Source organism: Callionymus lyra, chromosome 9 (assembly GCF_982586985.1).
Source record: "Callionymus lyra chromosome 9, fCalLyr1.hap1.1, whole genome shotgun sequence".
NCBI lineage: Eukaryota > Metazoa > Chordata > Actinopteri > Syngnathiformes > Callionymidae > Callionymus > Callionymus lyra.
In genome coordinates this window covers 7159497-7182497 of record NC_141826.1, presented here as the reverse complement: position 1 = coordinate 7182497, position 23001 = coordinate 7159497, and the positions used below count along the sequence as shown (strand labels likewise).

Sequence of the window (23001 nt, the reverse complement as noted above, 5' to 3'; positions counted from 1 at the left end):
TCAATTGTTTTTTTTTCCTGAGAGGAGAAGTTTATAATAATTTCATATGATAAAATGTTTTATCGAACCAAAAATAAATACAGAAAAGAACAGAATATGTTTTTAGGCTGTAATAGCTCGCTCATCCAACAAGAAAAATGTTCATCCCTGTTTATTTATTTATTTTGTTAATGTTGACACAAATCCCTAGTTGACTAAATTATGATTTATTTGAGGCTTGAATAGTTTGTATGAGTTTGTTATTGTTACTTATTTTTGACCAGTTTTCCCCAGTGAGGCTGGGGTGTAAGTGGGTGTTTTACTTGATGTGATGGACACACTAACCATACCATTAACCATGAAACACCTTTAAGAAGATGTGTCTTTAATACTTGGATTACTTTGCATCGACAATTTTCATCATCACAGGTCTGTGGTTGAGCCGCTCTAGCAATATTTTTCTTTTTTTAACACAACGTTTTGACTTCCATTGTGTTCTCATATCAATGTTTCACACTCACAGAAACAAATAATGAAAACAAACATGGAACACAATTGTGATCAGATGGTCACACTTGCCTGCTGAAATTGATGCCAAGCGGACGTAGTCATAATCCCGCTGTACCATCTCGTAGGGATAACTTTCCACAAGTTTGAGTCCTTAAAGAGAATATCACGGTGATTCATCTGAATATGTTACTGAAGAATAATGTTTGTCTAATTTAGTCACAGAGATGGCAAATTGACTAAACCATAAATTAGACACAAGTGAACGTCTTCTCATTATTCATTTGTTACGCTTATGTAATTACTTTTAATGAATCATTTATCATCTGCCTCCGCTCCTAAAAAGTATAGAGCTAGAATGTGGAGAGATTTTCCGATACACTGCTGGCTGTACAGTGACCACTGACCGTGGATGATGGACTGATGGAGGCTCCAGTAGATGCTCAGGCAGTTCTTCTCCTTCTTCATGCCTCGTTTGCACTGGCAACCGTGTAGTGGACTGGACAGCAGTGCAGACATCGCATTGGCACACTGGCTCCTGGCTCCCGGGCCCAGCTTCACGCTGCCATTACCGGCTACACACTGACGCAAAGTCCGCAGACGGGGACTGCAGGTCTCGTCACTGGAGCAGGCGTCGCCGGCGACTAAACAATCCCTGCCGGCTTGCATGACCTCGACCAAAGCTGAGGAAGAAAAACAGAACATTTTAAAAAGATATCCTATTTTGTGTTAAAGTCACAATTTCTTTTGTGTGGAACATCAGTAAGTTGTTTCGGCCAACTTAAGGTAACAATTACCTTGTCTTACCTTAATGATAATTAATTAGTAACAGGTACCTATCTATCTATTGATCTATCGATCTAGTGGTCTTACTAGATCTACTGGGCTCCTAAAATGAGGCCAATGCTTCATGAAGACTCTTCAGAGTTCACCATAGATGATGAATCAGTTTTATCTGTATTCTATACTGACACCTAGATTAAATACGTGTAATTGATTTTTAATTGATTTCTTAAAATTTTTATTTTATAAAGTGTGTATGATTCATACATTTACGAATACGACTTTTCAACTAAATATACCTTCACTGACTGAATGGTATGGAAGGCCACCTTCAAGAACAAGATTAAAAAAGATTTTTAAAAAATATAGAACACTTTTTACTGCATGGTTGAAAAGTAACCCTCAATTGCCAAATTTGAAACTGCAATAATCTGAGGGTAAAATATTAACATTTATATGATGACTAGGAAGCTTTTTAGCCCTTGGAGTCTCACAATCTGCTGGTCCTTCAGCTGACATATTTCCACAGCTTGCCAGATGGCAGCAGTGTGATTGAGCCATGGCCGGATGGGGGTTCTCTGTGCAGGTCATTTGGGTCTTCAGGGGCTCAGGATTTGTGCAAATTCATTGAGAAATAGAGACAGTTCTGGTTCAATAACTAGAATATCTGTATCCTGACATCCCCAGCATATGGACTTTAAGCGTAATGTTTCGAGAGCATTGTAGAAATGGTGAGTTGATGCAGCTCCATGAAGCAGTTTCCTTATTTGCAGTCCACTAGATGGCACTATCTGCTAAAATGTTTTCATTTACTTTAAATGAACACAACCATACACACAACTTGAGTGACCCTCCTCACATATTCCTACTAAGGTTCCAGGTTTGAGTCAGTACTTGGGTGACTTAGGTCAGTCTGTCAAACTGAGCCTGAGAAACCTGGGTGTTGTATTTGACAGAGACATGTCTCTAGTTCAACACTGTAGAAAACTGACCAGAAACTGTTTCCTTCAACTGAGAAAAATCTTCAAACTTGTCAATGTTGTCACAACATGATCTGGAGCTTGTAATCCATGCGTTTGTGTCGTCTCGCCTGGACTATAGCAACAGTTTGTTTTCATGTCTTGTCAACAAGAAGGAGCTGTCTCTGCAGTTGATACAGAACTCAGTTTCAGCGAGAATTCTGTCTGCTCAAGTAGAAGAACTCACATTTCTCCGATTCTTAAAACTCTTCACCTGCTTCCAGTTTCTTTCAGGATCAACTTAAAAATTCTGGTTCTTACTTTCAGATCTATTCATGGTCAAGCTCCTCCTTACATCACTGATCTGATACAGCCTTACACCCCAGCTCGGGCTCTGAGGTCTGTGGATCAGAATCTACTGATGGTTCCTCGCACACGATTCAGGACCAGAGGAGAGAAATCCTGTTGCTCCTAAGCTTTCTGATGAAATATAATGAATTTCACCGCAACAGGCTTTGGATTATATCTATCGATTTCACATTCTTTTTTTTTTTTTAAACCCAAAACATTCCTTTCCATTCTGTCAAAGATTTTCAATCAATTGAATCTACTCTCAGTGCGAGACATAAATATAAACGCTCAGGTGTATCGAGTCCCACTTAGAGCTATACAAACACTGACATACTTGGATACTGCCGGTGGTTAAATTTCATTTGAACTGAATCCCATGTCCGAATGTCCAGATGGTTGGGAGGACATCCAAGGCAGACTTCCCAAACTCTTGCTCTTCATCCGCGATTGTCGGTTTATGTCGCCCGGGCAAGAGCCGGAAGAGATGCTATACATCACTGATGCAAATGAGCCGCTTGATTTGACATTTCCAATAAGCCCGTCTCAATGTACCAGTGGGTTTAGCCAATTAACCATGTCAGTAATCAATGTGTTCTGAGCTGGGTGAAGTCTTCAGTTTCCCTGACACATAAATCACAGGAAGATTAGCTGATCGGTTACCCTTGCATTCCGACTTAATGGTCCTCTTCGGAACAGATAAAATGGAAATGAAACTTAATGAAGTCAGCTACACACTTGGACAGTGACGCCTGTGAGCAGAGAGAAGAAAAATGGAATGTTCTGGTACCACTGTTGTTTCCATGCACTTTGAAACTCCCCTGTTAAACTCAAACATACGGTTGTTGCACTCAATGCTTCTATGACTTCATGAAGCGATTTTATCAGGTTAAATGATGTGACAAAAGTTCTCTTGTACTTTTTTGTGTCCTTCAACATAATGAACAAATTTAAATCACACATCGGCGGTAGAAACTAATCCATCAGAACTGGCATCGTACTCGTGGATTTAGGGCAGAAAACTTTATTATTTCTGGCATCAAAGCAGAGAAGATTGAACTTCCTATACAGAAAAAAAAGGCAAGAAGTAATTCAACTACCCTAAAAATAAAGCAATGTCAGCTCTGGTGACACTCCCCGTTAATCATCAAACAATGCTGGATGGATTCTGAACAGCAAAACAATTCAGTTCGTAAAAACAATGGCAACTTTATGACACAAAATATATGCTGTGGGAACTGTTAAGCCCGTTATATTTCAAGAAAAGATGTTGTTTTATTGAGGATGATAAGCAGATAACAAAAAAACTACAAAACTAAAAACAACAACTGAGGCCTGTTGAATCAGCCCTACACATTATTTGAAACAAAGCAACTTCGAGTGTCCTGCAATACTTTGTTTTTGACCACTTATATCATTATCTATATGTATTCACATGATAATAATTGTCCATCATAAGACTTTAATTTAGATCTATGTAAGATCTTTAATCCTAAATGCACTCATTGTGTTAAAAGTATCTAAAGTAGTGAGTATGAAGGACCAGTAATGTTCTTACATGGACGATTTAGTATGAAGTACAAAGTAATGAGGGGAACATGAGGGACTGAAATTGAGCAATTGAGAATATAATCCAGAGAAAGATGTGATCGAGATATGCTGGTTTTGTATTTTTCTGAAACAAATAATAACTACTACGAAATCTTAAGAGAACCAGAGTTATATATTAAATTGCCATCGATGAGGTATTTGACCTTAAGTGATGGAGCTTAATAAACCATATTTCCAAAATATTTACTATATATTGTATGTGTATACACATATTGACGATCAATCATGTCATGTGGTCACATTAAATAAGACATGAAGTTTGCATTTAGGATTGCTGATTAAGGAAAGTCATTTTGATATTATTAATTTTTAACATTTTTGCGTTTTTAAGTCTGAGAGGACCTCTTCAACACCTCATCACTCTTCAAGTTGACCTGCCACTTTTGATTTTTATATTTACAGATTAACACCTTTTTTTTCTAGCTTACATTATTTTTCCCCTGTATGATGTCATTTGTTTATTCTTTTATTTGAAAGCCCCTTAACGACAGTCTAAGTATACAATGTGGACCTTTTCAGAGGTTATTGCACACGCATGGTTTATAGTAAATGTCAGCATGTGTTTTTCAAAAAGTATAGTTTCTTATCAACCTGGGTCACTATGTGAACTGTAGGAGGAAACCGGAGTACAAGCTCCACATACAAAGGCCGAATGTTGCCTCAAGCTGGGAGTGAACCGACGACCTTCTTGCTAAGAGTCGTGACGTTAGGCACTATTCCATTGTTTGCTCACAACATATTTTTCAAAGACAAAAAAATATATTCATTTCCATATTTAATTAATGAAAAAAAAGAAGGATATTTAGCAGTGTTCTCTTTTTTAGAGGTAAGTAGGAGTTTAATGAAGTTTCATCAAACCCATTACTAGTGTTAAATTGAGCACCCTAGAGTCCTTTTAAAACTAAACTTGATTGAACTCAATTTTAAAATTCTTATTTGACTTCCCAGACAAAAAAGCAATTATACTATAACAACACCGAGAAGTTATCTTAAGTTAATTATAATGATGTGTGGGTCTTTTTTCAGAGTAAACAAACTCAGGTTATTCAAGGCACCTGCCGATGCTGAAGCTATAAATAATTTGAAATAAAATACATTTTAGTGACAAATATGAGATGAATCAAACATACCTCAGAGCAATGCACTCCCCATTGAATAGCCCAAGACACCAGTTGACATATGGAGAGTTGAGTGTGCCATTCAGAGCCTTGGAAAACAAAGCCAAAAACAATCTCAAGCTGCTCTCTGAGTATCTGGCAACTTTCACAAAAAGCGCTTGTTTGGCAAAGAAATGGTCGACGTCTGGAATAGAAGCCATTGCTGACTTTCATTTCATATATAATTGCATCCAATATTAAGTATTCTGTGCAAATACAAAGCTATTAATTGATAATAAGCAAGCGTCACATCCTTAACTCCCACAGAAGCCATCTTAATTATGCAGTGTGGGCTTTTGTATTTCCCCTGAGGGCTACCGTTGACAAATATCCTTATTATTAATCACACTACATGATGTTGATGCATTCTTTGACTCCTCTCCTCACTTCGATATCTATGTTCATTAAACCAATCTGTCCTCCAATGTATACAAACCCATTGGAGCTGTCTTTGATCAGTCGGCCATAAACAAAGATTAAATATGAATAACACGTCATCAACATGGGATTAACAAGAACAGCCAAAACACTGCAGTATTTAACTGAAGCCACTCACGATGACATCACTGTCAGAATGTTCTTGATGCCCAAAGGTTACAGGATGTCGGATAACAAATGCAACCATGAAAATCCTAGTCTTTTTACTATATTTCTGTGTCCGTGTGCAATTTTGTTGTGAAATGACTGAATTCAGCATTTTCTGTGCGCTCTGAGTAGTTTACAACATTTCAGCTTTTGTTCACTGACGTCCATGTCGGCTACACCTGCAGACAGCTGCCATTGTCAGTGAGTGTTCAGACCTTCTTCCAACTTTCTATACACAAATGTTGCACACTCACCCTAACTACATCAATTCTTTCACTGTTGGCCAGAAATCCTGAAAAACCTTCACTTGGAGAAAGTAAGATTTGAGATAAGATCTGAAAGTTAGAGCATAAACATGTTTTGGTACTTGAGATTGGTAAGAAGCACTTTAAAATACAATATAAGGCACTAAATGCTAAATGAAGCAGAATCCTTTTTTAGAGGTCAGTAGGTTTGTTCAATAATTCTGCGCTATCGTTATTTTGTATTATGTTCTATTGACACCATGTATTTATAAAGCTAGACACTAGACCATAGACTGTGTGTATCTGACCTCACCGTATTGTTGAACCACAGTTTTTTTAGAAATGCAGTTTTCTAGTTTAACCAGAATAGGGCTATGTTTTAGTTGTTTTTTTTGCCACTATGGTACCTATATCTGAAATTTTAAAGACAGTCTGAACGACACTAATCCAACTTGGAGATGTGGTCCTAAACAGGATATACTGTATATCTTTGACATGCGAATTGAGTCCATTAATTCAAACCTACACGTCATCAAGCACTAAATGTTTTTCTTGTCATGCGGAAAAATGATTGATGAACTCGGCGTCAGATAAGCTGCACGTCTGAATCCCACCACCTATGACTGTGACTCCGCAGCAACATATTTTGATGTTGTTGTCTGCCTCCATGCAGCTGGACAGAGTTGACATGGACACGAACACGGACGATGTCAATAATGTGAGAATATAAAAATAATTTCTAAACAAAAAGAAAAAAAATTCCGTTATTGAGACTAATACCTTAAATTTAATTTAATTTAAATTAATCTGTGATACCACTAGAATGTGAACCGTGGCATTTACAAAGCTTTAGCAACATTAATAGCCCCATAATTAAGCTTATGTCATGTTGACCATGTAATGCCCTTGACAGCTTACTCACGGACCATTATTAACTATAAGGTAACTCTCTCTCGGGTTTGGTTTAACAACCACAGCTGTTCAAATCTAAGTATCATTCCTCAAAGCGATCTGTGTGAAACATAAACAGAACATAGCAAATATATTGTTGTTACAGTATGGACGTTGCTCCCACTGACCCACATAAACACTGTGATCAAAAACCTTTTCCTTCACAACAGTGACCGTAAAAACAAAATGCTGTGAATGTGCTGACTCCGGGAGGACAGGAACTTTAACGTTGGCAGACACGAGCCATGTTTGTCACACTTGCTGTCTGTGACATCTTCGTGTCATCCAATGAACATGGGAGGGACACTGCTGGGGAGTCAAAAGTTCACACTGGAAAAAAGTCACATTTGATTGAAAATGTAAACAACCTCTCAAAATGTTTAATAAGGTAGGCCACACCCCTTAGAGCAAATAATATATGAAGCTCAGGAACAGAAATATCCCAAAGGACATGTTAGATAGAACATTGTTTGCTAGGTATATATTCAAAAAGAAATTTAAGATCAAAGATGATTTTAAAAGTAGTAATTTTTTCGGCTGGCATTTTATGTGACATCCAGTTTTCCTGCAGCCAGTCTCTAGTGGACACTTGATGAACTGCAGCATTTTTGCACTTCCAAATTAGCTTCACTTTTTAATACCTTATTTTCCCCTGCAAGGAAACCCAAATATCTTCCAACTTGACGTTTTCTTCATAGATACACATTTACCAAGATTTGTTTTCCAAGAGAAGCCATCCTGCTGACTTGTGTTGTGCCAGAACACACAAACTATCATTAATTATAATTTCCTGAACTGTGCATTATGAAAAATCCCTAGATAGTCGTATTTTGATTTTTTGGAAGAGTGACACAGACCTCAGCACTAGCAAAAAAACTTGGACAATATTCAGATCTGGAAACATTAAGCAGAATGAAAAAAAATATAAGGTGGCAACACTTCATAGCACATACAGTAGTTACTGAAGTGGTGACAGAAAATAAAAACAAGTCTTCTTCCTGAAGACTGAATTATAAACGGTTGTTAAAATGCTTACCCTGAAACAAAAACCTGTTCATTTTTATATTGCAGCACCAAGAGCAAACAAACAAAATACCAGATTGTTTTTGGAAAATAAAGAAAAGTTGGCTTTGTTGTGGCTCCTCACCCTAATTCCAAAAGCCTCTTCTATTCTGACAGCCTGGTGAAGATGTCAGCCGGGTGAAGGGAAGAATAACAAAACAATGGCAGGAAACCTTCACCAAGCTGTCAAAACAAAATGCATCTTTTTTGAATAAAGGTGAAAAGTCTGCGGTTTCCAGGTTGGTTCTAGTGTAGATCCTTCGTCATTATTGCAGAACGTTATACTACCTACCAGGTATAATAACGTGCTCAACTTGGGACACATTAAGTTTATTACTTGATTGAAGCACCAATTTTCCCACTAAAAGCAAATTTCTCCTGGGAAATAAATGGTGGCTTCAAATTAATTAAAAAGAAAATTATACTGAAAAGCTTGTTAACAATTTAAAAATCGTTTCTCGCAGCAACTGGAGCTAAATTTCCTGTGTGAAAGCTTTAAAAATCAAGTTTTATTGAAGAAACTCGCAACAACTCAATGGAAATTAAATGCTGTATGCATGGAATTGACTCATTAACTTTCAACCCAATGTCACAAAAAATTAATCTCAACTCCTCTACTGACTGGCAAGTATATGATGATTGGAGTGTCATGGTCACAATTATTCTATCAGCTCATCGCCCTCTACTGAGGGTGAGAGCGTGTCTTATCTGCAGGGTAAGACTCGCCGAAAAATGTACAGAGAGCAGCCTACCCTTTTCTACCTCTTATTCTCTTACCAGGAAGTCTTTCCCAGCTGCTCAGGGCGAGAGGCAGGGGACAACCTGAGCAGGTTTTTGCTTATTCAGATGCATTTATTCGTCTTTGAATTAAAAACAATAAAATGCCATTATAACCCTTTTTTATTTTTTTATTTCTTTACTTGATCTTCATTTAAGGAAATTTTGTCTTTTCTTTTTTTTGTGATTTGTATTCCTGAAAGCTGTTAGGAGTACTACAAATATTACCTACTTACTATTGAGGACACTTTGTTGATTCATTTTGCATTATAATTAACAATATTTATCTGGGAGTTAAGTGGTTTATTTTCATTGACCTACTTACTCCTAGTCAATATTTTACATTTGACATTTGTTTATTGCTATTCAACAACTATTTAAGTATATGTATTTCTTAGTTTTGTATTACAAAGGTCTATTTTTCCACACAGATTTCAAATCTTATATTTCCACAACGGTGATTCTCTATTTACACTGTTCTGTTGTCACAATAATCAGTCTCTACTATCATTTGTGATCTTTTACACATGAATAAAGACCAAAAAGCTTCTTTTAAATTAAGTGCTTGGATGGTCTGATTTATCAGCTGCAGCTTCAGAGGCTTTTATTGCTTTGCAAAATATATTTGTTACGGAGGAGAAGCCTCACTATTATTCCATTAACTTGGTTGTTTGTCTTCCAAAATAACACATCTCGGAAATTTTAAAGGTTCCCAGCGTGTGTCTTGCTTATTTCATTAATGAAGACATTTGTTTAAGAATGTCAGAATGTGTGAAAATATTTACGACTGTCATGTCCGCCGACACTTCATAACGATGAATTATTAAGCGTCTGTCAGTTTCTATGTTGCAGCGAAGCTTTAATCCCCAGCAGCTGCGTCTGTCACTCAAAGTTCATTACTGGAAGGGTAGAGGGGGTCACATTCCAATATAGTGATTGATGGACACTTCTACTGATTTACCCTTTTACATCGAAGTGCTCAGTGCTACATTGGCTCTTGTAGCTTCCAATAGTGTCAGGTTAATCAGAAGTATCCCAATGCTTTTTAATATACATACTGGGACAAGAAATGGAATTCCGAGGCGTTCTGTTTTACCATGTGGTTTTTGGACGGTTTGTTATTTATTCGTTCTGCTGTTCACACCTTTATCCTGTTAAGAACTAGCAATAAAATCTGACACCATACACATACAGTCTAAAGGTGAAATAAATCAACTTCCATGTGTCCATTGATGTATAAGGTTGTTCTCAGTTTGAGTCCTGATGATGGAGCCCTTTTTGTTTTTGGAGTGAGACAATATCATTTTAGGATTTTGGAAGTGGCTTGGTATGCTTTTAATGTATGCTGTTTTTCTTAAGTTTTGGACTGTAGCTTCCTGGCAGAGGTGTATATTGTGTTTTCTAGTTAGTGTTCCGACATACCAAAAAATATTTTCCAATGACAGAAAATGCCCAAAGCTTAATTTTGTCGAGCTTCAAGCAAAAATAAGTGATTTATGAGCCGACATGACAATACTAGTTAGTGGTCAGTGAAGCACAATGTTTGTTTGTTGTTTTTTTTTTTAGTTATCTCAGGGTCAAGGAGAGCCGAAGGACCGAAAATAAATTTTGGCTTCAAGAAAAACATATAATTTGGTTTTCGGCCTACTGGTCACCTTGACCCTGAGATAATACAAGGTTTAAATATTTTTCTGATGACTGGTTTCATATTGAGGACGATTAAATCTCACCAGGGAATTTAACAGTGCCTTTGTGACCAGGTGACCACCAAACCGTTTTTTTGGTATTGGGAAGGAGACGGCAGTTGCATTTGGTTGCATACATCTATCATGCTGGAGTAGTGTCAGTACTTTGCCTAGAAGAGCTGCTCGGAGAATCTGTGAGTGTCCATGTAACCACCAGACTTGCTTTACAACAGGGGTTTCAAACTCAATCATACAAGGGGCCAATCTAACTTGGAAGTACAAGTGTGAGATTTTCTTTTCATTCTTTAAGGCTTAGTGTATTTATCATTTTTTAATTCCATTATCCCCGTTCCTGATATTATCTTAAACACTGGCATATTTATAGATCAGCCTATCAACATTAATTTACTTTTGATTTTGAACCAAACATTCATCAGTCGCATAAAATGGCTTGAATAGGACTATGAAATATGAAACAATAACAATATAAGAAAATAACTGTAAAAAAAAAACCAAGTGATTTAAAATAAATTATCTGTTGAACTAAAAGGATGGCTTTGAAGCTATCAATGTCAACAAATGCATAACAATCATGTGTGCAGATGGTTGAAGGTAGTATAAGATCTCTTTCTCTTTCATGCACACAAAAATAAGTTACTTCCTGCTTTGCGTATGAGCAAATTACTTACATCCATGAATTAACATGATTGTCTATGACTCAATATTTTATTCATCCATTATCTTTTCGTAATTCACTTAGTTAGGGTTACATGAATAGTGTAATTATATTGAAGGAAAGACAACATGAGTCTTCTCTAGAGGTTTTTGTGATGACAAATATCCAAGCAGAAACCACATTTGAATCAATAGTAGCAGTTACTCTACTGATCGATTACACATGTGACTTAGCTATTCTACTTTTGTTAATGGGCATCTTGACTGTGTAATAGAAACACACTGCAGCTGGTATATCAAATTACAAAAATAGAATGGATTTTGTTCAATTCAAATTTGACAATAATTTCCAACAGGTACCAAATGAAACAGACCTTGGTATCCACAATAAAAGATGGCAACACATTAATCTCGGTGAGATGCTTTCAGGCTCACTGATAAAGAGTTGCAACATGGCAAAATCCATAGTGTGTTGTTTATTACGCATTAAATCTAGTCGGCATCTTCTGTTTTTCACAGTTTTATGGATCCAGATTGCACACAGGACTCTTAATGTGAAACAATCTGGTCTGTTTTAGCTGTATGTTATTTTAATGTGCTGCACAACCTTTCCAAACCTCCATTGCTTTATATCTTGCTTTGATTTTGTGTCTACATTTGGGATATATCTTTGGTAATGAACACACTAAAACCACTCGGAAAGAGATTTTCACTGCAGGCAAATGAATGTCCAGGAGACCCAGGCAGAGACGAGCGCCAAAAAAGTGAAATATGGCTCAGCGTGACCAGATGTTAACTGTTATGTTAGATTCTGGAGCAGAGGGCTCTGTCAATCACGAGGGACCTGCGGGACGACAGCAGTCATCTGCTCTAGCTCGGTTATATATCTTTTGGGGGTCCTTTATGAGTCAACGGCAGATGAAAGGTGACAAATTCGAAGGCGTTGAGATAAAAAGGAACATAAGCTTCTAATCAACACAGGCTTAATTAGAGTGACACAGCGGGATTCCAATTGCAAAGAACGTATCCCTAAAGTCCCAATCTTCCTCTATTTCCTTCAAAATTAATGATGTTAAGTCAAAGAAGCATCGCTTTGGTCTGTTCCCCTTCCTGACAAGAAATCTTTTATGCCTCCAACGTCATTTGAATAGAGAAAATGGGAAATGTTTTCTTTTTTTTTAATGTGACAACATGAAGGACAACAAAGCCACTGGCACAGCGACAAAGTCTTGAATATTTCAGCAAATTTAACGCTTCGACAGTCGCCCAGAGACACCACCTAAAATCTAAGAGCATCCTACACCTTCAATATGCATGCGTTTGTGGCAGCTTGAAACATAACATCGAGTGAATATTGGACAAAAGCTGCTGCTTTTAGTGATACTCCGTGACTTCAACACTTTTTCTTTTTTGTCATCAGTACGCAACCAATTTGTTTTGAGCACATTTATCCTCATTTGTGCTGTAAAGAAATCAAATAAATTAAGAAATGAATTAATTATGATCTGTAATTGTTTTAGCAAATATAATCTCGACTAAAAATTACTGAGAAACCCCCAAACTTTTTTTTCATTCATTATCAGATCAAAACATTGAACAAATAATTTCTAAACAAACACAAAAAAAAGTGTTTTAATAAATGGAAGTATTGTTTTTGAACAGACTTGAACATATGCACATATGCAGTGTTGCCTGCCATCTCTAGTTTCCAACCGCAGAGGTAAATATTGTTCAGTTCACTTGTGTAAATCAATAGAAGAAAAAAATGATTGTGCAAATAAAATTTGTCTGACTAAAAAAAAGTATTATAAGGTTCACAAGTTCAATCAGTGTCCACTTCAGGGCGTGACTGACCATTGTTTTCACCCCAACAACTTCAGCACAAGAAGCCCAACACAAATAACTAAGTTTAAGAAAAAGGAAACAAGGAAAACAAGAAAAAAAATGGAAATTTTATATAGAATTTATCTAGAATTAAAACTATTAAATGCAGTACATGTAATAAGACAAATTCTAATTTGAAACTCCCTTAAAATCTAATGGACCTCTTTTGTGATAATATCATAACAACATGTGCTGATATTTATTGATAAAAAAGTAAAGTAGGAGAGAGCTCAAAATGCGGACAGTGTCAAGAACTACAAGTCTTCTCTTCACTCTGCAAGAGAAGGGGAAAAAACACATCAATCACTGGACAGTTATGTATTTCAGGGGAAAGGTGGCAACCCCCTGGTCCTCTTCCAGTATCATTCTTGCTGTGCTAAAGTTGCTGTAGTCTATTTTTCTTTTTATTATTTTCTTCCAAACTTGTCAGGAACTTGTTTGACAGCCACTGCTGTAACGCGTTTGATAAAGTAACTTAATTAAATTGATCGTTATCTTAGTTTTAATTGTCTCAGACACAGTTGAGACAAATTAATTTGGTGCTGCAATAATTGAATGTCCCACCTTTGACACCTGCAGATAATTCACTAATGTTTTCTTTTTTGGGTGGCAGCAGTTCTTTAAGAGTCTTTGTGATACGTCAAGATCAGATATTTAGGGGATTGCATTCACTGTGAGGTTTAATCACCCTTGATTGGATGCATTCAATTTAAGACATGATGCATCAATTTATTTCAATATATTCAATGGTTTCCAGTCATATGCTGTCTTTTATATTAATCCTACCTAATTTGGAGATTATTTACATAATTAAGATCCCATTTTAAAAACATGTAATGTGTTACTGGGTGGTCAATGTAACTTTTGTAGCCAGCATGGTTATCCATTGACTAAACTAGCAAGCATGCCAGTTATAATAATGACCTTATTTCCCAAATGAAATGCTCTGTACTTGTGATGGGTTGATGAGGCTTTATGATACAGCTCTGTAATGAAGACACTGTATCATGATACAGTGAAAAATAATGCCAGGTTTCATTTAATTAGTCGATCAGAGCCAAACATCATAAAGCAGAGAGTGCCATCTAGGTGTCTTTCAAAATTAAGACACTGTTTTATGATACAGTGTTTTCAGTACACAGCTGTAGGCTTCATCAACCAATCACTAGTCTTTTAAAACTTAAAGAATATATATATTTTGGAACCTATTCTTTTGAAACCTTGTCCAAACAAGGGCACTTCGTTCATCAGCCCATACTTACTTACTATTTTAATGGAAACTGACGTGGAACCCCAACTCTCCTGACTCACTCACATATTTCCAATGTTGAAGTCTTCCTCTCCAAGATGCAGTAAGTCTCTCATCATGAAGACGTTTTGAAGTCATTATTTTATATAGTTCTCCCCTGTCTGAAACCTTGGCGAACAAGGGGTTACAAGAGCGGTCCATTATGACGTAATAATGGCTTCACTCCTCCTCCAGCCAACTGTAATCCCTCCCGCTTTGTTTATACAACAAGTCTCTTGGAGGTGAAGACGCGCGATGACAAACCTTGATGCTTGACCAATCACAGCAGAGTAGGTGTGGTCATATTAAAAAATATATTTTAATGAAGTGTTTTGTACAAACAGACACATACTGATGAGGACGATAAAGGTCTAGGATCTATTTAAGGGAAACTTTAACACATAAATTGCCCTTTAAGCGAGTTTTCCACACTCCCTGATCTACTTAAATTTGTGCCACCAAGAGGTTCATGAGAGGCTGGATTGTTGCAGATCATGTGGAAACCATCTGCTCAAAATCCATAATGCACTTGTTTCTGTGATACCTGAGATGCCAAGAACTCACTTGAGTTCTTTAGTGGACTCCATCCTGGGATACGCTTACAAGAGTATTGACAGATGAGATGAGAGCTTTAGTTGGATTATTTAATCAAATGTTTTTTTCTTTTTTTTCATCCATGACTGCAACGGTATAGTTTGACTTTTGAGTTACCTTTATATAGTATACTAGTATTACTTGCCCCTGTTAATAAACAAACAAGTTTTCAAAATAAACTGAAGGATCAACTGTTTAAAATTCCTATACTAGAATTTCACACCCTTTAACAGAAGAATCAATATAATATGCAACATATTGTTGTGCAATTGCCGTCTTGTTTTGCTGTGAGAGAAACAATTCCTGCTGTTGAAAAGACTGTTTTTATGATCTGTTCTGCCAAAATGCTTTGTAGTTTCCATCTAGTAAGCATAACAGAAACCAGACTTTACCTCAAAGTGACTTTTGGAAATGCTACATCCATCTTACTGATGATGAACACTTGCTGCTGATTTTACATGTTTCCTCTCACAGTCCAAAAAGATTCAGAGGTTGTTTCAGTATTTTAAATTTAAAACTCTTCTCCTCTCACTTTCTATTTGGACAAGATAAACATGTTTCAACTCAAAAACAAGCCATTAGTGATTGTAAATAAAATAATAACACTACAAAAAGAGAATCACAATGGTGTTTTCAAATTCCTTCCGTTCCAGTTCCAAAAAACAAAGTGATTATATAATTATGTCCTGCTCTGAGATTCTTTGTCACTTCATCAAACGTGTATTTTGGATTATGGCTGACAGGCCCACGCACGTCTGCAGCCCAAATATAATTTAATAAGTGGGTTTATTAACCTTGTTCACAGCGATTTTCCGGAACGTAATACAGGAGAAATGGAAAATTCTCAAGGATCAGGCTGGTAAGATGCATGTTTGTAGTAAAAAACAACAAGATGATTATTATTAGCTCGACATGAGCCCAAGTGCATGATGGATGCAGTAATTGTAACAACTTGCATCTGAGGCTGTGCGTGGCTGACTTTTACTAATTTTGTACCACCAGAAACATTTCCCGTGTATTTGTATCAGGTGCATTAATAGTTTGTCCAATTTGCACAAACACGGCAGCTGCCAAATAACGAATTGTTCATCTCACAGCTGTCATGAAAATTGAAAATGATTAAGAAGTGCGCTGTTAATCAACTAGACATTGGCTAATGACGATTACTGGCTGTGATTAAACAGCATTCAATATGATTAAAATGTTATCTTGGTCCCAAGTGTCTATGGTCTTGGTTTTGGTCTCGCCTTGATGGTGTATGGCCATGGTCATGGTATGAAGCCCTCTGGTCTTCGTCTTTTCTTGGTCTCGACCATCTACAGTCTGGATCTTGATCTTTTTAGTCTCTTTTTGTTTCAAATGATTTGAAGTATAGTGGACTTTTTCACTAGATAAATACAGATATAGATGTTAATGTTTGTTAACTTCTTAAATTAAATGATTAATGGATCATTTAATAGTTTACCTGTGTTATCTAGTTTATTTATTTACCTTTACTTCCTATAATTACTTGCACCTAAGTTGAGTTAACAAATAACAGTAATAACAAAATGACATGAATCGATTATTTTCAAAATAAACTGAAGGATCAGCTGTTGAGTTTCTAGACAGAATTCCTATACTAGACCTCAACACCCTTTAACAGTAGAATCAATATAATATGCAGCATTTTCTTGTGCAATTCCTGTCGTGAATAATATATAATTTAAGAAGAGGAAAACATTGTTTTAGGCTTAACTCTATAGGTCTTGACTCCATCGTTTTTGGTCTTGTCTCCCCACTGAGACCAGAACACACACACAAAGAAAATGGTCTTGCACATACACAGATACTACATTTTGTTGGACATGTCGTTTCTGTGCTCAGACAAAGTAAGGACATAGCACAATAGATAAAAATAAACCTCATTTGAAAGAGAAAACAAGGATCCACACAAAAACATTCCGACTCACCAGAATCCTCATTGGACCTGTACATCCTACACAGTGCCTAAAAACACAGAGGAGCTAACCTAACAAAGAAAATTGCTATTTGGATAGGATCATTAAATGTTATATTGTGGTCTAATTCTCAATTCATTGTGCTGTATTGAATGTTTTCCCTTCATGTCTTTGTAATTAGAGTGTCAAGTGGTTCTTTGTTCATCTTGTTTGGTGTTAATTATCAACACTGGATTCACAGAATTATTTAAATGATTGTCAGCTTACATTGTGCCACATTAAACAGAGATGCACTTTATATCTTATTAACGACTAGAAAGTTTAACGGAAAAGAAAACGTGTTACTAATTTACCTTCTCACTGCCATAAATGGTCTTAAGATAAGACTTCACGCCTGTCACTGTTTCACTGTTTTGACTTTTTAAAAATCTGTTTTATAATGCAGCTGCTGCAATGAAGAAGCTGTAGGTCAACATGCCAAAAAAAAAACAGAAAAACAAAAAAACAATAGCAAAGTATAAAAAACTTAAGCCCACACACTTTACTGGCTGTTGGAGATTTTTCATCCAGCATTAATGAGCAGGTCATTTGGTCAAAGCAGCGTCCACTCGCCAGATCACAGCCACGGACTGTTAATGAATGTCTATTTAGTCGACACAGCTTGCTGTATTGACACACACCACACTGATTACCAAGCAGCTGATGGATTTGTTCACCTGCAGACAGGAAATCTATTATTTTAACATTCCACTATAATTGTGTGTGAAAACTTGAGACTGTAATGGAACATTCATATTCCAGTTAAATTTCATGTAAATGTGTTTTTTTTAGTGGTTGTTATTTGGTTATATCTTTGTTATCAAACTGCTCATTAACACATTTCTTGTTGAAAAACCAACAGAAAAAAAAATGAATATAACTCAGAGTGCAGACCTCTACCAAGCAGCTAATCTACAATTTCAGTTACAAATGGTTATTTACAAATGATGTGATTTTCAACCAAGATTTCAACTCATACTTGGCAGTCTGGTGGTCTTTAAAGAAACCCCAAAACTATTTCTTACGGATCAATAACAACACAATTTGAAACGATAGCCACATGGAAATTGTTTTATGTATATATTTTTCTGTGTCCGTTTAATTGTTAGCAGATGTCTTGTAAAAGGTTGGTTTTCCGCAGCAAGAAGAACAACAAAACTAACCGTGTGTATTTTTATCTATCTAGACGGATAAATCTCTAAAAAAAAAATCAAATTGCAACATTTGACAAAATATTCTTTGTCTTTTAATTTTTTGTTTTTGTGACACTGACATGTCACTTGTATGAAACCTGAGAGTTATTTAACTGACGTCAAGCGACACACGCTCAAAAGGCAAATGGAAGCCAGAACAAAGATGATCTTTAAATGTTTATCGCTCTTTCCCGAGTTGGTACCGTCTGAAACATATACAGTGGATTCTGTGGGTCAAACAATATCCTCAGCCTTCAATAAGGTTCTGCCCTCTTACAGGTGCAAGAATGAGCCAAATGTCACAGCTATAATTTTCTTGCAACGCACAGCAATATGACTCCGTTTGTTTCTGTTCCTGACATTTACGGAACCTACACATCCAAAGTAAAAGATAGGACAAAATGAATCAATATTAAAACCACACATTAATAACCTTTTTCTTCTCACACAGACTGAATTAGTTGCAAAGTTTATCGCGCTTCATCACACTTTCATCAAATACGTTTGTCATTCTTCTTCATCTCAGAGAATTTACTTCAATATATAATTCAATAATACTGTAAAATTTTTTCATAACAGTGAAGAGGATGGTTTTCCTTCAAGCTACTCATAGTTTGACTTAGTATAATACATATTGGCAGAGCATTGATTGGGTAAAACGGTTCAAATAACATCAAGAACAGAAAGATAAAAGTTGAGCCTTTACAATTAAAGAAGGGAGAGATAGGAGGGGAATGTTTGTTTGGATCTGTAGCGACAGTGTGTGTTCAGTTTTATGATTGAAAAGTTCAGCCAGCTCACATCACAAGGTGGCTAGAAAATCTTTTGTGAAAAACCCATGAAAAACCTAAATACAGTGTTGCCTCATATTGAGTCAGATCAAAACTGTCTCCTGCCCACATGTTTGCATTTTGGTGGAATGAGCCCCTATAATGTAATAATAAATAATAATAATAAAAAATATCAACTGCTTCTCTTACTTCTTGTTCTTCCATAATAGCTTAACGCACTCATCATAACAAAAGTTATTTTGACATTTAAAAAACAGAGCTTTAGTGAACACAAGTGGCCAATGTAACTTCATGACATCTTCCCCACCTTAACACCCCAACGTTTTGTTGCAGAGTGAAACATGCTTTTGTATTAACAGGGAACAGCTATTGCTGTTGTGAATGCCACTGGTATTTTTTTTAAACATCTTTTAATACAAACCATCAAAGGATGAACCTTATGCATAAAGGAAGGAACATAGGAATCAACAGCTACTAATCTCATGTTCTCCTTTTGGTTATGGAAAACATGAAGATAATATCATTTTCAATATCTTTGTAGCTGTAGCTTTACAAATAATAAATATTGTGAAAAGAAATATGTGTATACTGCAACTTCCCTTATCTCTAACAAAATAAATATTGTCACTTTTATATTTATTTTTGTAATATATATTGCATACATTTTACTTAATCTCTTTCGGAAGTTTTCTTTTAGTTTTTATTCAAAGACTTGGGATTATAGACAAAACAACTATTAAAACAACAGTCATACATTAGTCATATACAATGAAACAAACGAATTACTGATGAGTAAAAAAGCAGGTTCAAACTTCAAAAGCTTTTTTTCACATATTTAAAAAAAAAAAGAAAAAAAAGAGAACGCACACAGGACAAATAATTAGAAAAGAAAATAAATAAAATAAACATAAGTTAAATGTTTAAGGTGGTTGGAGCTAGATTAGTGTCCAGAGATTCAAAATAAGAAATAAAACATTTCCATTATCCAAAAATACGTTTGTGTTAACCCTCATTGTATACATAAAAAAGACATCATATCTATAAGCCACTGTGAACTGGATGAAAGCTTGGATGATTTCCCATGAAGAGGAAAACGACATCTTGCTGGTAAAAAAATCGAAAAGCTATGATGTCCAACTGGCAAAGTAGTTTTGCCCGAATGCCGAAAATGAAGCAGAGGAATCAAACATGTTAACTACATTGCATGGTGCAATAATAAACCCATCTCAGTGATCTATAACTGACCGTAGAAGTATTTGTGACAATCTGGTTTTAAAAAGATGAACTCTATTAAAGACCATGAACTAAATGAGAGTTGTACTCGAATAAACTTTTTGGAGTGCTAAATTCCACTGTTCGTCCTTAAATGTCAGTCCAAAAGAATCTTTCCAGATATTGCACCCAGGTTTGATAGAACATCATCTTGACCAAATAAACTACCCACTTTTCAAAACACACTCAGCCAAAACGTATCAATTGTGTTGACGACATAACAAGCTGCATGGTGAAAAAAGTCCCCAAGAAATCCACGTCATAAATAAGAACTACTCTGTTCTTATTTAAGCATTATGACTGCTTTATCACCCACATTTTGTGGAGTAAAACCATTTTCATCATCCAGAGATATTGTCACGTTGTTTCTCGAGGACCATTAACCCTCAAATACACCCCCCCCCCCTCATCTTATCAGAGCAGAGTCTCCCTCCCTTTGGCTCTTGAGCTGAATCCCCCAGGACGAACACAAAGTGGCAGAGAGTCAATGGACCTAATATGGAATGATTCTCGTCCAGGGGCGAATCCACGAAACTGTTGCTCTGGTTTCACAGTTATCGCTCACACAGAGCTGTCAACTGGGATTCCCAGTCCAATTAATTAAGACTTAACAAGGCATGTAGAGGGACGGATGCTCGGGTGGTGACACAGTCAAAGGGGCTTCACGATTGAGGCTAAATAGTTGTCAATATTGACATGTTAAGAGGATCTGGAAACACAAGCTGGGGAAGTAATTTGCATGTTTAACACTCTTTGACTCGGATCTGTATCTATCGTGCGTGTGAAAGCCTCATCACGGGAAATATTCTAACATAAAGAGACATTGTGCTCGCAAGGTCATCTCGTGTTCACCTACATAACAGTGTCAAATAAATGGGCATTGTTATAGGTTTAAAAGGTATGAGAGACTGAGATAAGGTGGAACAGGTTTAAGAGGCTTTGGACATGCCAGTCACATGTCAAGCGAATTGTTTCAACGTAGAGTCCACATAGTGGTGCTTGAGTGAATTGCATAGACACGGGGTCACTTTTGTGGGTGTTAGACACTGGACGTTTTGAAGCATTCGTGTAGTTTAGTGTCACAGCATTTTCGAGCAGCAGACATTTTTGCATCAAGTTGCTCACTTTAGTCAATCAGAACTCAGACTACACACTGATTTACACATGAGTTAAAACAGAGGTAAAACATAAACCAAATCGCTTGTGCAGGAAGAAATAGAATGGGAAAACAGGGACATATAGAAGAGAAGACCTGACAAGCATATTGAGAATTACATTTTTTATTTCCAATCACACTCTATTTTCACCACGTAAAAACAATTAATTTCTAGCACCCTGATACAAAAAAGTAAAAGGACAGAAAACAACACAACCAAGTTGTGGTCAATCACATTTTTACCTGAAAATAGGGGATTGTTTTGTCCTGCCAAGCCTCTTATCTTATTTAAGAACTACTATTGGATCTGAAGTTCTTCCAAACTTAAAATCAAGCCACTTCAGCAAAGACACTACCAATACAGGAAAGGGTCAAGTCCAAGACCAAGACCAAGACCAAGACCAAGACCAAGACCAAGACTAAGACCAAGACTAAAATCGACTGAGATCAAGACTTTTCCAGATCATGTCAAACATCAGAATAAAGTACACATAAAATGATGTCACTTAATCTCTGTAGTGGATTTGCAGTGGCATGTGCATCATTGAAAGAGCGTAAACCATAAACACTGACCATTTTGATTGACGACCAGTTAAATACGTTTTTAAAATAAATAGTGTCATATGTTGTTACTGGGGTGAGATCAAGACTTCTTGACTTTCTAATAAAGAATATGAAATCCTAACAATCATCTTTTCACTTCCGTCACGCAGCCTTCATGGATTTGAACAACACATTCCGTTGCAAAATATACCATAAACGAACAACAGTATTTAGGATCAGCATGTCTCCAGCAGCACCAGGTCTGGTCTGATAAGGATAAAATATTGCAATCCGAACACAAACCTGAATTATTCTGTGAAAGTCTGTAAACCAGATTTGTGATGTAATTAATGAAGCAGCAGTAAATGAAGGTGGCATCTTCTTCAGCACGGAGCAGATGTTGTAAATCCTCCGCACAGACAGGTGCCCTCCAGCCAGTTCCTGTCTGCTGCTTTTGTAATGGTGTGTTTCCATTCCTGGATCACCAAAGGAACCCAGCAGCTTTCCAACCACCTGCTGTCATTCCAATACAGGGAGATACAGTTGAGATTCAACTGATGTTCCCCTTCACAATCACGTTAAGTGGAAAATAATGCCACTGGAAAACAGCATTCAACAACAGTAGATGCAACTGGACTTTCTCTAAAATAAAGAATCGTCCAAAGGGAGTAAATAATAGTCAAAATGCTTTAATAGCTGTAGTAATTTAAAAAAAATTTAATTAAAAATATTCTTCAAACGTACAATAAAGTTCTTACTATGGATTTGTATCATGTGACTAACAGACATAAAGAAATCAAGGTCGTTTTTGCCTAAAAGCACTGTTTTTGGCTGGTATTGCCATGGAAGTAGGAGCTTAAGTGGTTATTATGATATGTCTAGATATCAGCTATAATGGTCTTTTTTTGTAATTTGATTACCTAGTTCGACAACAAACACGTCAAAGCACTTTCATAGCATCATGGACCTATTCAGAA

At 36.4% G+C, this 23001-nt stretch overlaps 1 protein-coding gene across 1 annotated transcript in view; it reads right to left on the bottom strand.

The window, feature by feature from the left end:
• Positions 1 to 23001, bottom strand: part of gfra4b (GDNF family receptor alpha 4b) — a 47660-nt gene that overhangs the window by 9717 nt on the left and 14942 nt on the right. The window contains exons 2-3 of the mRNA XM_087798782.1: positions 894 to 1169; positions 559 to 639 (exon numbers count right to left, since the gene is read on the bottom strand). Of these exons, the coding sequence (XP_087654908.1) occupies positions 559 to 639; positions 894 to 1169 (357 nt within the window). The remainder of the gene's footprint in view (positions 1 to 558; positions 640 to 893; positions 1170 to 23001) is intronic.